The sequence below is a fragment of the Miniopterus natalensis genome, chromosome 11 (assembly GCF_054644295.1).
Source record: "Miniopterus natalensis isolate mMinNat1 chromosome 11, mMinNat1.hap1, whole genome shotgun sequence".
NCBI lineage: Eukaryota > Metazoa > Chordata > Mammalia > Chiroptera > Miniopteridae > Miniopterus > Miniopterus natalensis.
In genome coordinates this window covers 73,071,379-73,085,410 of record NC_142091.1, presented here as the reverse complement: position 1 = coordinate 73,085,410, position 14,032 = coordinate 73,071,379, and the positions used below count along the sequence as shown (strand labels likewise).

At 51.7% G+C, this 14,032-nt stretch overlaps 2 protein-coding genes across 3 annotated transcripts; both read right to left on the bottom strand.

Moving 5' to 3' along the window:
* Positions 1–30: 30 nt before the first annotated feature.
* On the bottom strand, positions 31–2,583 carry SAC3D1 (SAC3 domain containing 1). Its single transcript, XM_016208328.2, has 3 exons — positions 2,405–2,583; positions 1,668–2,247; positions 31–638 (listed from the first exon to the last, which is right to left on the bottom strand). Exons 1-3 carry the CDS (start codon positions 2,429–2,431, stop codon positions 136–138), a joined length of 1,110 nt encoding a protein of 369 aa, XP_016063814.2. The 5' UTR covers positions 2,432–2,583; the 3' UTR covers positions 31–135.
* A 490-nt stretch (positions 2,584–3,073) lies between these two features.
* SNX15 (sorting nexin 15) lies at positions 3,074–12,071 on the bottom strand. Of its 2 annotated transcripts, XM_016208428.2 has the most exons (8): positions 11,973–12,071; positions 8,456–8,491; positions 8,156–8,276; positions 6,914–7,029; positions 6,640–6,808; positions 6,190–6,333; positions 3,903–4,157; positions 3,074–3,618 (listed from the first exon to the last, which is right to left on the bottom strand). In XM_016208428.2, the coding sequence occupies exons 1-8, from the start codon at positions 12,069–12,071 to the stop codon at positions 3,512–3,514; spliced, it is 1,047 nt and encodes a 348-aa protein (XP_016063914.2). In that variant the 3' UTR covers positions 3,074–3,511. The 2 variants fall into 2 exon arrangements, with proteins under 2 accessions (XP_016063914.2, XP_016063915.2); XM_016208429.2 differs by lacking the exon at positions 3,903–4,157.
* Positions 12,072–14,032: the final 1,961 nt, after the last annotated feature.

The following is a 14,032-nucleotide window of genomic DNA, read 5'->3' as shown; positions in this document are numbered from 1 at the left end:
GCCCTTCCCCAAATAAATCAAGTCGCACTATTGTCCCTACAAAACAAGTTCCTTTTATTGTGTGGGAATCATGAAAAAAAGAAACCTGAGTGCTCAGACCCAGCCCCGGGCTCTGGGAGACTGCACAGCCCCTCCTCATGCCTGGGACTTGGATCTGTCCTCACCCTCATCTTCCTCCTCTGCCATGACTACTTCCTCCAGGGTGCGTCCTCCAAGCTTACTCCCCACCAACACTTTGCAGGTCCCAGCAGGTGGCAGCCCTTCCTCAGTGTAGTGACCCCTCAGGAACACAACTCTATCCTGTCCATCCAAGGGCAGTCCATGGGCCTGGCACAGGTCCCGTGCCTCCTCAAGCCCATCCAGGGCCAGCAGGTGGACCATGAATCCCAGGGGTAAGGTTTGGCCCTTGGGGGTGCTCAGGGCACGAGCAAGGTGGGCCAGGGCTCTGCGGCGGGCATGGCCCACATGGCACTGCACTGCGCAACTCTGCAGGTATGGCAGGGTCCGGAGCAGGCGGAATAGGCGGGCGGCATTGCCTTCGCGGAAGGCTGCATCCACAGCCAGGGCTGTGCGCAGGGCTGGGCAGGAACGCAGGGTAGCTGGCAGCTGCAGAACCTCATGAAGGGCCTCTACTGAGCCTGTGAGGGTGGGAAGCAGGGATGAGAACTGGATGAGTCCTTTCAGGATCAGGCCCACCTTCCACTCCATCCCCTATGCCTCCTCCACCCATCTGAGCTTACTGGGGCTCCAATCCTCCACCAAGCCCACCTCCCTCCCCAGTCCTGCCTACCAACCCGCTCTGGCCGTGCATCTCCTCTAGCCAAGTCCACTTTCACTTCACTTTTTCCCATCAGCCCTTCCTGAGCCATATCTGAATGAGTTGCTGGAGGTTGCCCCTTCAAACAGTCTGGATCCTCATAATAGAGTGAGGCAGTGTTTGTGGATGAAAGAAAAAGACCCAGATAATTTAACGACTTGCCTGAGACGGTCCTATAGTTCATATGTAGTAGAACCAGATCCAATCAAATCCAAGCTTTCTGACCTGAAACCCAGCCCTTTCTCCACTGCCCTACCTGCCCCACAGATCAGGGCACCAGCTCCACCACACCTTCCTCTGTCTCTCTGGTAAGGCCATTTCCTCGAGGAGATACTGCCCCTGCTTCCCTTCCAGAAGAATCATGGACACTTGGAACCTTTGGTTACTTTTGTAAACTGAGGCTTCTGACACATTAGTGGGTTGTGAAGTCAACCGCATCTTACATTTAAATATACTAGAACTTATTAGAATGCACCATCCACCCACAGAAGTCTTGACACTTATGTCTCAGATCTATTCGTATGCATATGTGTTCTTGGATGCTTTATCACACTAATTTCAGGGTAAAAAAGTTTGAAAATCACTATCTAGGCCAACTTTCCTGTTCCAACCCCATCCCCTCCACTTCTTTCAGGAGAAAACTGAGACCCAGAAATGGGAAGGGACAGGCCTGAGGGCCTATGACGGGGGTTGGTGGATCTTGTGCTTTGACTTGACACATTTAAGAGGCAGGGATGGGGAGAAGGCTAAGATGAGATTTTAAAGCTTCTCTTTCCTTCCTGGCATCCACTGTCCACACGCAGGGTTCCCCGCCCCGGCGTTCTGTCCCGCCGGTGGGACTTCGACTCACCCAGGTTATAGAGCAGAAAGAGACCCTGGAAAAAGGGCTGGCGGGGGTGTGGCCCGGCGCTCCGCGCGTAGCAGCGCCGCAGCGAACCGAAGCCCTCCTGCACCTGAGCCTGCAGCAGCACCGGGTCCACTGGCCCGTACGCTGCATTGGGCCGGAACCGCGCCACCACGGCCAGCAGCACGGCCAGCGCCGCCTCCAGCACCACCACCGACTCGGCGTCGCCCGCACTCTGCAGGGCCAGGTCCAGACGCACGGCGCGCAGCCGGTCCGCCACGAAGCCGGCCACCTCCGCGCGGGATGCATCGGTGCGATCCGCCACCTCACTGGCCAAATAGCGCACGGTGGCCAGCAGCACGGACGGCGGACGCAGCAGACTCGGCTGGGGCCGGGCCTTGCCGGCGGCCGGGCGGCTGTACTCCTTCACCGCGCGCTGCGGGTCAGCGCGGGGCCGTTTGCCGAAGCACCCCGGCGCCACCTCGAAGCGATGCAGGCGGCCCTCCTCTTCCCGTCGGGCGCGCTCGGCCGCCGGGCACATGTCCGGGCATGTGCCCACGGGCAGCTCGTAGCCGGGCATGGTGGGCTGGGGGGAGAGGGTGGGCGCTCAGCATCCCGAGGGCAGCGGCGGCCCGTCGCCCCATTCTGCGGGGAGGGGGGCACGCCGTGGCCGGCGGAGACTGGGACAGTACTGGGCAGGTACAAGCGTCCCCGCCGCCCGCAGGCAACCGCCGACCTCTCACCGAGTCCTGTGGCTTCCCACAAAGCATCCAGCAGGCCTCCCGAGATGCAATGCGCTGTAGTTCAGCGCCGCTACCGGTAACGCACGCTCAGGACCCGCAAATCTCCCCATAATGCGCGGCGCACATCCAGCAGGCCTCCCGAGATGCACTGCGTTGTAGATCAGCGCCGCTACCGGTAACGCACGCTCAGGACCCGCAAATGGCCCCATAATGCGCAGCGCACAGCCGGGCCACTCCCATAATGCACCGTTTTGTAGCTCCTCCCGCAACCAATCGCCTTGCGGCAGGGCGGGCAGGGGCGGAGCCACGCCTCCCCAGGGTCCAGGCACCGAAGGGTCAGCGCTTGGCCTCGGGCACCCATCTCCGCAGACTGATGCCCCGCTCTGGGTTCCTCTCCGCCCTCCCTTTTGACCAGTAAGCTGCCCCGCTCGGCGTTACTGCCATTCTCCACTGTTTCCCTGGAGACTAGTCTCCGCTTTTTCTAGATGCGGGGTTAACAAGTTTTCAGCAAAGGGCCAGGTAGTAAATATTTTGGGACTTGAGGTGGCAACTACATATTATGAGCTGCCCGTGGGCACATGCCCGGTGATGAGCTCAGCGCTGCAACTACTCATCCCTTCTGGTGTAGCGGGAAAGCAGCCATAGACAATACTAAACGCATGAGCCTGGTTGTATTCTAATACAATTGTATTTTTAGATACTTAAATTTCATATCATTTTCGCCTGTCAGAACATTCTTCTTTTGATTTTTTTTCAACTATTAAAAAAACGTAAAAACCATTCTTGCCTTACAAAAAAAGGTAGTGGGCCAGACTTGACACCATGCCACAGTTTGCAGACCCCGGTTCTCGAAGGGTAAAGAGAGTTTAGTGACCAGAGCTACTGCTCACACATCAACACAGACTAGCAGGATAAGTGAGTCCCTGATTCCGTGCTGGCAGGTGTGGTCAGGGAACTGAGTCATTATTTTTCTCACTCTTGGTCCAGTTATGTACAGAAATGGTCTCTAGAGTTACAAGACCAGGAGACAGGGCAGGCCCCAGGGAGAGAAGAAGGGGATGGCTGGCAGTGCTGGAGCTCGAGTCCTAGGGAAGGGTCCTCTCCCTCTCAGGGAGGGACTTTGGACAGGTGCAGGTGCAGGATTTCCTCTGCCCGCTTCAGGTACTCCGCTGCCTTCTTCTTCACACCCTCCCTCCGGGCAGGTGATGGGTCCTCTGCAGAGAGAGAATGGCTCAACTGAGGTGCCTGGGCTCCAACCCCTGGGGTAGCCCCTATTGTCCACAAAGCACCAACACGTGTCTTTCCCCTTCCCTGAGGATCTATTCTCCCCATTTTACAAACAAGAAAACTGAGGCCGCAAGCAGTAGACGCTGCCCAAGGCTACAGAGCTGGGCAGGGAGGAGCAATTCTCATCCTTGACTTGCATTTCACATTCCCTTCCCAGCACTGCACTAGCTGGGACCCCGGGCCTGAGCCGCCTCCCTCCAGTGCTACTCACCGGGAACTCCCTGCAGCAGGATGTGCACGCCGTCCCGGTAGCCCTGCAGAGCTGCGGCATAGGCGCCTGCCTTCTCATCCCGCAGGGCCTGGGTGATGAGCTCAGTGGCTCGGCTCAGATAGGCAGGGGTGGGCCCTCCTTCCCTGTCCTCCTCGTCCTGCCCTCCTGGCTCCCAGGGTTCCTGGTCCAGCCTCTCAGACTCTGCCTCCAATGCTGTCAGCTCACCTATGTGGGTAGGACTGGGGCCTGCACCTTCTGCAATCAGATAGGGAGGACTCAGGCCATACTGTCCCTCCCTTTCCCAGGGCCTGCTGCCCACCCCCGGACCTCTCTTGCTCATTAGGGTGCCAACCTGTCCCAGGTTGGGAGGAGCAGTGCCTGAGCAATTCAGAAGCCACCGTGCATAGGAAACTAGCCATGATCTATTGCTTGGTGTTCATACGCTTTTGTAAAAACAGCTACCTTCCTAATTCTTTCTTTAGGTACACACTAACAGCTTCCAAGCTCTGGGTCACTGGTCCTACTTTCCTCCTGACTACAGTTGATCTATCAATCCAAGAATTCCCTCAGTAAAGTTTAATTGAAGGATGCTAGACCAACTATGCCAGGCCAAGGGTAGAAATATTCCAAGCCTTGGAATCTTAGGGGTTTTTTTTGAGGTCTTATAATTTCAGCTGAGGCCCCACTTGGGAAGATGCTGGCTGGATAGTAGGTATCGTCACATTCCAGAGAGAAGGGCTCATTATATCCCCCAGGACTGGCAGAGAGGTGGCTGAACGTCCCCTCTCCAACTTATAGAGATCTGGTGACTCTGTGATGAAAAGGCCTTTGAAGGGAAGGTGCAGGAGCAGGAAGCACCATGGCACACCACTGGCCCAGAGATGGAAATGTGCGCATCTCTCCAACCCATCCAAGTGACCCCATGAGCAGACCGGGGCTTCCTGCAGGAAGGGAAGATGACATCTCACTGCCCAGCTGGACCTGCAGCCCTCCCTGTGTTGCTAATGGAGCAGAAGGCGGAAGAGTACTTGGGACGCCCTAATACTTGAGTTCAGGAGTTTGGCGTATGTGATAGAGAGACAGTGCCACTGTTGCCTGGAGAGTCCGATGTTGAGAGGCTTGCTGGAGGTGCCCACAAGACTAGGGCGAGAAGACTAGGCAGTGTCTGAGCAAACACGGTTCCTGGCTTTGGGAGGTCAAGGATTTGTGAGTTTTCCTATGGGCTGAGGGAATGTCACACAGGAGCCGCCTTTGACAGACTCCTGTCTAAGCATCTGGCCACCAGGCAGCCCAGGCTGGGGCAAGGCAGATCCTGATGAGTGGGGTACATCAGTCGCAGTGACACCACTCCTGCCTTTCCCTCCAATTCCTTCCTCTTCCCCAACCCTGGAGGGGTGGGAGCAGGAAGGGGAGGGAGCATAATTAGAAGAGCAAAAGAACCCTCATACCCTTGGTCACCAGGGGCCGGGCCACCAGTCAGACCTGAGCAGGGTGACGCGGGGGAGGCTGCAAATCAGATGAGAGCGAGGTCCTGATTTGGACCAGATCTGAGGGTGAGAGAGCTCAAATGCCTGAAACTGGTAAAAAAAACTAAGGGTCTGCCAGGAGGTCACCAAAGGGAGAAGAGAAGCCAATGCATGGACTTAAAAAGACTGTTGAGGAATCCAAATGAAACTGATTCATGATGATCCCAAAGTGAGACTGGTCACTTCAACATGGCAGCTGCGGGAACAGTATCAACTCCGGGAATCTCACAATGAAGAGGGCCCGGGTCTCAGAGCCCAGGACTGTCAGGTCCCCTGATCGCAGCCCAGGAGCTCAGGACCTGGACCTCCACGGGGGGCCCTTTCCATCCTGGTGCCCCCCACATGCCAGCAGCTTCTCCATGGCCTTCCTCTGCTGCTCTCTGAGCCCAGGCCTCACCTCCTGACTTCGGGATCTACAGCCAGACTCTGAGCCAGCCAGGAAACCCCCGCCTCAAGCTTGCAACTCAAACCCTCCCAGAGCAGTATGACCCCTGCTCATTCCAGAGCTTTCTCAGGGAGAAGATCCCATTATGGGAAGTGACTTATTTCATTCCATCATGGTTGCTCACTGTACAGGGGCACCCAGCTTGGCACAGGGCTATGGTACTTGCTTCTAATTCTCATCGAGGCTGCCATTTGCCCACAGAGGGCACCTTTCTCAGATTTACACAGGCACCACAGGCTAGGTGGTGGCTCTGCCAGCCTCCCTTCCCCTGAAGAACTTCTGCCCGGCCCTCTCTGTGATTGTCCCAGTTTGTTACCTTCTTTGGAGAAGGGGTCGAAGAGGGCAAGCTCGGCCTCAGTGAGGGGGCCTCGGGCAGGCGAACCAGACGCCTCCTCGGTGCTCTCACAGTTAAAGAGGAGATCCAGGGCCTCCTGGGCAGGGCTGGATGGCATGGGGTCCGCTGAAGAATAGATCATTGGGGACATTCATGTCTGCCCTTATCACTTTACAACTTTCAAAATGGAGCTAATCTCTCACTGAATCCTTGCAGCAACCAGGGGCACAGACAATCCCATTCTTAGGGTTTATACCCATTTTACAGATTAAAAAACTATGGCCTAGATGCCTTGTGCAGAGCTCCCAGCAGGTTAGTGGTAGAGGAGCCAGAACACACCCCAGGCCTTTCACTAAGATCACTGAGGAGGGAGTGTGCCCCTCCCCCATTCTGGACCCTCCAGCCTTGGCTCCCTCCCCCACTCCAATGTACCTGGCACCTCCAACTCCTCCTGACCCCTCTTCTCTGCTGGGAGTGGCTGGGGCAACCAGGACTCATCAGGTGGTGGCTGGGGCTCCTCAGGGGGTGGTGTGGGGATCAGAGGGGGTGGCAGGATGTGCAGGTCCCTGGACACCTGGGAGGGCCGTGTCACCTCCCCACCCTGCAGGAGAGAAAGACCAGCCAGGAGGAGTCACAAGGGTGCAGCCTGGTGGCAGGAAGGTTTCCCAGGTGTGTGTGTGGGGGGGACATAAGCAGGTCCACGTACCCGGAAGAACTCCTTGAGCTGGGGGCTGTTGTTGAGCGCGGGGATATGCACAGTGAAGCGAAGCAAGTCCTCAGCCCCCTTTCGCCGCTCCTCAATCACAGAGGCCTCGAACCTGCCTACAGTCCCCCAGGAAAAGGGGCAGGAAAAGCAGCAGTGACTCAAAGGGCCTCTGGCCCCCAGGCCACTTCTGGTTCTAAACCTTTCTCATTCTCTCAGCAATCTTCCCTGGGTGGGGGTGCTTGAAAGAAGGGACCAATCTTCTTGTTCATCCATTTACCAGATGCTACTGAATACCTACTGTGTGCTAGGTTCAGAAGGTGAATGAGAGAGAAGCAAGGTCTCTGCCCTCATAGATGTCACATCCTAGACAGGGAGAGGCAGGCAACCAACAAGAAACAAAGTAATTTCAGATGGCTTTGATGTAATGAGGAGCAAAGTAAGGCTCAGAGAAGGAAAGTGACTTGCCCGAGGTCACACAGCAAGTAGCCCCCGTTTATTACAGTATCACTGCTCTGTTCTAGGTATGCAGAGTTGTCTAACTCTGGCCTAGTTACCATGCTGCCTGGGGGAGCAGCCTGGCACAGCCTGCCAGCGGCAACCTTCACCTTGCTGCAGAAGAACATCTCACGTGAGTCCAGAGAACCAAGTGCAGATCAGCCCTGTCCAAGTATAATATGTAACTAACAATTTTCTAGTAGCCACATTAAAAAAAAGTAAAAAGAAACAGGTTAATTGTAATAATCTTTTCTATCTAATCCAATATATTCAAATTATTCTCATTTGAACATATATTCAATACATAAATTGTTGAGATAGTTACTGCCCCCCCGTCCCTGCCCCCCGTATGTGACCCAAATAGCGCCTCATATTTCTAGTGCTCCCGGGCCACAGTGGCTCTTGGCTGCTGTTTTCCGACAGGGCAGGTCTACAGGAAACACCGGCTTGTGGATGGGAATTCTGGTTCTGCCCCTTACAGGCCCAGCCCCTTCCATCCCTAAGCCTCAGTTGCCTCATCTCGAAAATGGGGCAATTGAGGGAAGGAATCTGACACAGAATATGGGATGGGCTCCTCTGAGCCTCCGTGTCTCCATCCGTAAAACGAGGCCATCCCTAGGGGCCCTTGCAGCTCTCTGAAATGTCACAGGGAGTGTCAGGCCCCGTCTAGGCAGCCCCCACCAGCAGAGGTCCCCTTTGCCCAACTCTTTGGCCATCTTTGGCCTGAAGGCCTAGGTGGACACTCACCGAAAACCTGGGCCCGGGGAAAAGCGGGGAACTCCTCCAGGCGGCGGAAGAGGTTGCGGTGGGTGTAGGCCAGGTCCCCGTGCAGCTTGCGGAAGTCGCTGTACCGCTTCCAGACCACCACCTGCGGGGGACGTGACACTTGCCTGGCCCAGGACGGTGGGGAGACGCCTGCCCGCCCCAGCCTGGCCCGGTGAGAGGGTGAGGGCTGCAACACGCCCCCCCAAGGTCTGGGAGGCTGTTCCTTTACTGCCTCCGGATCTGGAATTGGAGAATGGTCCCCCTTCCGCCCAGGGGCCTCACCTCTTTGACATCCTCTGGGTCTCTCTTTGAGATGAACTGAGGAAGAAAGGCAAGAGCCAGGTGAGACCAGAGACTGCCATCTGACATCCCATTACCCTGTAAAATCCTAGGATGCCCAGGTACCTCCCCACTCCGCTGGATGGGGCAGTGGCCACTGGCCACTGGCATCCAGGTGTCCTGGCTTTCAGGCTTTCAGTGTAACCGGGAGCAGTTTTGGTATCATGCACCTCGGTTTCGTCATCCGACAAATGAGAGGATCCCTAAAGGCCCCTCCAGACCCCTCCATCCTCAGCCCAACTTTTATGTCAGTTCCTCCAAAGGGCCAAGTCCCTGCATCTCCTTCTGAAACCAAAGAACCCCAGGTTCTCTAAAAAATGAGATTCTGTCCCAGGAGCCACTCCTCCCTAAAGGAGGAAGCCTCTGGACGAACACTCCCTGGCAAAGACAAAACTGTCACTGGGGTTGTGACCCCTGGGAGAGTAGACTGGGCCTGAGGTAGTAAGAAGACTCCATTTTACTGTTACCTTCATAATAATTTAAAAATAACATCCTACAGCTTGGAGTACTTGACAGTTTTCAAGGTAAAACAAACTCATTTTAAAAACCATTGAGGAATATATACCTAACAAAGGACTCAGATCCATACTATATAAAGAACTCCTACAAATCAATACTAAAAAGACAAGATAACCCAACTTTAAAAATTGGGCAGAATACTTGAACAGGCATGTCCCTCAAAAGAAGACATATGAGTGGCCAATAAGATTATGAAAATATACTTAACATCATTTGTCATCAGAGAAATGCAAATTAATACTCCAATCAGATAGTACACACCCACCAAGAATGGCTAAAATGTAAAGATGCTGATGATATCAAGTGCTGGCAAGAATGGGAGTATGAAGTGGAATAATCGCTTTATTTATTTATTTTTAATTATTGATTTTAGAGAGAGAAAAAAAGGGAGAGAGAGAGAAACATCAATTTGTTGTTCCACTTATTTATGCATTCATTGGTTGCTTCTTGTATGTGCCCTAACCGGGGATTGAACCTGAAACGCCAACTGAGCTACCTGGCCAGGTAAAATGAACAATCACTTTGGAAAGCTGGCAATTTCTGAGAAAGCTACACATATGTCTATCAAATGACCCAGTAATTCAAGACCTAGGTATACACTAAGGTGAAATGAATGCATGTGTCCATAAAAAAGACTTGTAGCCTGGCCAGCAGTTGGGCGTTGACCCAGGAACCAAGAGGCCACTGGTTCGATTCCCGGTCAGGGCACATGCCTGAGTCGCGGGCTCGATGCCCAGTGTAAGGGCCTGTAGGAGGCAGCCGATCGACGATGCTTCTCTCTCACTGATGTTCCCATCTCTCTATCCCTTTCCCTTCCTCTCTAAAAATAGAAGTAAAAATCAATAAGAACTTTTTTTTTTAAAAAAGGAAACTGAAAAAAAAAAAAGAGTTGTACACGTATGTTCACACAACTTTACTCATAAAAACGAAGAACTTTTTAGAAGCAACCTAAGTGTCCAATAACAGAAGAATGAATAAAGAAATGGTGGTAGGTGCTGGCCAGGTAGCTCAGTTGGTTAGAGCATCCTCATGATACGCCAAGGTTGCGGGTTCGACCCCTGGTCAGGGCACATACAAGAATCAACAAGTGAATGTGTAAATAAGTGGAACAACAAATTGGTGTTTCTTGTCCGGCCGGGTGTGGCTCAGCGGTTGAGCATCGGCCTAGGATCCAGGAGATCGCGGTTGGATGCCCGGTCGGGGCACATGCCCGGTTGCGGACTGGGTCCGCAGTCGGGCGTGCAGGAGGCAGCCGATCAGTGAGGACTCTCTCATCGTTGATGTTTCTGTCTCTCTCTCCCCCTCTCCCTTCCTCTCTCTGAAATCAATGAAGATATATTTTTAAAAACCCACACAAATTGATGTTTTTCTCTCTCTAAAAATCAATAAATAAAAAATTAAAAAAAAACAGTGGTATATTTCATACAATGGACTATAACTACACAACAATAAAAAAAAATCAAACTACTCGTATGTGCAACATGGATGAATTCCCAAAACATTATATTGAGTGAAAAAGGCCAGACACCAAAAGTACTTGCTGTGTGTATGAGGTTCAAGAACACACAAAACTGATCTATGGTGACAGGAGACAGGACAGTGGTTACCTCTGCAGGAGGACCACTGACTGGAAAGGTGCAAAGAAACTTTATGGGGTGATGGAAATTCTGTATCTTGACTTGAGTGGTGTTTGCATAGATGTTAACATATGTAAAAATTATTGAGCTGTACACTTGATTTGTGCCTATTCATGTAAATTATGTTTCAGTTTAACAAATTTAAAAGGTGAAACAACAGAAAAATGAATATCAGAAAGTGAAAAAAGCAAGGTACAGAACACCACTCACTGTGTGTAAGTAATAATAAAATGGATACTTATATTTGCTTTTAAACTTAGAGTTTATCTGCAAGGATAAATAAGAAACTAGCAGCAATGGTTCCTATGAAAATGACAAATGGGGATAAAGGAGGGAAAATTATTTATTTTTAAAAGTTATAAAAGCTTATCAAAGTAAGGCACATTACTTGTTTAAAAAGCCAACAGATTTATAGAAAAAAGGTTACAGTCCCTTTCGACACACACCCTACCCACCCCTCATCACAGGAACTATCATTTTAATTGTATTTTTTAGACATGGAGAAGATATTATAAAAGATTTGGGGAAAGCTTAAACATCTAGGATCTGCACTTATGGATGTTGTGTCTTTATATTTTTGCTCCTTTTTAATAATAGCTACTATGCACCAGTTTAATAGTTGCCTAGTTCAAAATTCTAAAGGTACAAGAAAGTTTACAGCAAAGTTTTCCCCAACCAGTTCTTGTATTTCATTCTACAGATATTACATTTATACTGTTTCTATTTTTAATTCTTTTCCTGATATCTATATAATGTGCTTATAATGTTACTGCTTCATGTATCACCTTTAGTCTTTATTGACTTCTTGCTATGACTATGAAGACGGAGACTTGCTCCTTAGGTTCTTTTGAACTGTATGAATTTTTAGTCATAGACAAGTAATTTTTTTTTTTAAATTAAAAATAAACTCTTTAAAGGGTTTTTATGTAAATACCAAACAAGCCCAAAAAAACCAAAACTTACTTCGAGAGACAGGAGAACTAATATTTGGGCTGAGCCTTAGATTTCATGTTAATTTAAGGAAACTCACAGCCTGATGCCCAGACAGCACACTTTGGGCGTGGGCACCCCAACTTGCTGGTCCTGAAACTGCAGCACGCCCCTTTAAGAGAACAGCGCCCTCCCATGGCCCCGCCCCCTGATGGCTACAGAGGCAAACGAAGACTCGCACCTAAACCTCCCCTTAAAGGGGAAACCGATTTCTGTTCGCCCAAAACGGTGGCTTTCGGCAGCGACTTGCCTTAAGGTAAAACCCGGCCCCTCTCTGGTTAAAAGGGTAAGGTCCCCGCTGGGTCCCACCTCACCTGCGCCGTCACTTTATACTCGGTGTAGCCCTTGGGGTGGGTCCGGGGGTCGGAGACTGTGTAGTGCCGCAAGAAGTCGTCCTTCGCCTTGCGCGACATGGCACCCCGGCTTGGGCAGAGCTGACCGCCGCCCCCGCCCCTCCGGGTCAGCCGCTGCCAGCCGCCGCCTCTCTCGGGCCTGCGCCCTGCATCCTCCGGCCCAGGGAGCTGGTCACAAGTGACAAAGCAGTTCTGGGCCGGGAGCGCGGCCAAGGGAGCGTCTCAAAAGGTCTCGATCGTTGGTAAAGCGTATACTAGCTAATTTGAGAACAGGGATTGGGGAGGTTGGATCACTCCTCTCTGCAGAGCGATCAAGTCGACCCCATCCTAGCGTACACACTCATCACACATCTCCAAGCGACTTCTCCTCTGCTTCCCAATTCCCTTTCATCCATCCACCCAATTTTTATTGTGTCCAATATGTGCCAGACGTGGCTAAATTATTTTCCTATCTCCCTCCATAGAATTCCCTAATTCATGTTTTCTGGAAGAATGGGGGGAGCAAAGGGAACTCTGGAGAAGCACACATTTTTTGTCACGGGTTCTGAAGTCACACTTCTTACTAGCTGTATGACTTTCCCATAACTACTCAAGCCTCAGTTTGATAACAGAATCTATTGCAGTGGATGTTTCTTTTTTCTCTTCCTGTTAGTAGCATAGCACCAGATCTTTGTTTGGAAGTAGTTCTCTAGTATGTGTAGCCCTCCTGCCTCCTACCCCAGAATCCAAAGATGCTACCTGCTTTCCTTGCCCCAGGTCCCAGGTGGAGGTGAGGGACTCTCCCGAGACCTTGAATCTTGAGTGAGGAACAGGGGGCACAGTGCCTGGCAAGGGGACCAACTTGTTGCTGGAGTACAGTGTTAGCGGTGGGTTGGCTCCCCAGCCTCCAAGCACTCCTGTTTTCCAAGCCTGGACATCCCATCTCCATCAGGATGCTGTGAGTCTGCAGTATCCTTCCAAGAAATGTCCTTTTGGCTGAAGGCAGTTGTAATCTGCTTCTGGGCATGCCATCAAGGACCCTGACTAAGGCGAAGCACTTAAGCACTCATGACCACTCTTGTTACTAGAACTCAGATGTCTGGGCACTGTCTACAGAAAGAAACACAAAGCAAAATCCCAAATCAGACTCTTAGAAGCTCAGAAATGAGGTAGTTCATCTAGGAAGTATTAGGGAGTTGGCTGGGATGAGGCGGTGTCCCCCCAAACTACATATACCAGGGTTCCTCTAAAGACCCCTTTAGACTTGGCTGCTGCTCTCCAAATCTTTCTGGGCAGGGTTGTGGCTCCAAGTCTCCTTCTTGCCCATCGTTACTCCCCTTCCTGACCTAGTAGCTCCCAAGTCTCCCCTTTCTGCTTTCTTCCTTCCTGTCCCCTCCAAACCCTTTCCTATCTAGATCAGTTTAGTCTCTGGCCTTCTCCAGATCACCAGACTCCATCAGTTCCATTACTAGGAGAAGCAAACAGAAGAACCTTTAAAGAAGGTAGGGAGAGGGAAAAGCTGCCAGTGTGCAGCTGTGGGGAGGCTGCTCCCCACATTCACGCTGCTTGGCCATGTGATGCAGACTTTCTGCCACAGCTCACACTCCCCATCCATAGGCCTTTGTGATGAGTATAATAGCCTTGTTATTTTCCTGTCTCTAACCATGCATAATTCACTTTAAATCAAGGATGCTGCTTACTAAGGGCCCCCGGGAGGACTTGAACACTGGGGTGACTCATCTGGATCAGTGGATGGCTGAGTTCACATTGGTTGGATCTGCTTGAGCTCCTACTGGTTCATATAATGATAATTATAGCTGGCATTATACAGTGCTTAAGACACATAAGACACCTACCCATTTGGTCCTCATTGCAACCCTAGGAGGTAGGTGCCATTATCTTTCTGCAGATGGGGAAACTGAGGCACAGATAGGTTAGGCAACTTGCTGAGCATCGCCTAGTTAGTGGCAGAGCTGGGGTTTGGCTCTGGAGCCTGGGTGTGTTCACTCAGTGCAAGATTTGGGAGAGTAGGGTCCATGGTG

Coding starts and splice junctions, on each gene's coding strand:
- SAC3D1 (XM_016208328.2), bottom strand. CDS start 2,431: ATGCTTTGTGGGAAGCCACAGGACTCG. Junction 2,248..2,404: donor GTGGGAAGCCACAGGACTCG/GTGAGAGGTCGG, acceptor CTCTCCCCCCAG/CCCACCATGCCCGGCTACGA. Junction 639..1,667: donor CTTTCTGCTCTATAACCTGG/GTGAGTCGAAGT, acceptor CCACCCTCACAG/GCTCAGTAGAGGCCCTTCAT.
- SNX15 (XM_016208428.2), bottom strand. CDS start 12,071: ATGTCGCGCAAGGCGAAGGACGACTTCTTGCGGCACTACACAGTCTCC. Junction 8,492..11,972: donor AGTATAAAGTGACGGCGCAG/GTGAGGTGGGAC, acceptor TTTCTTCCTCAG/TTCATCTCAAAGAGAGACCC. Junction 6,334..6,639: donor GGAGGAGTTGGAGGTGCCAG/GTACATTGGAGT, acceptor TCTATTCTTCAG/CGGACCCCATGCCATCCAGC.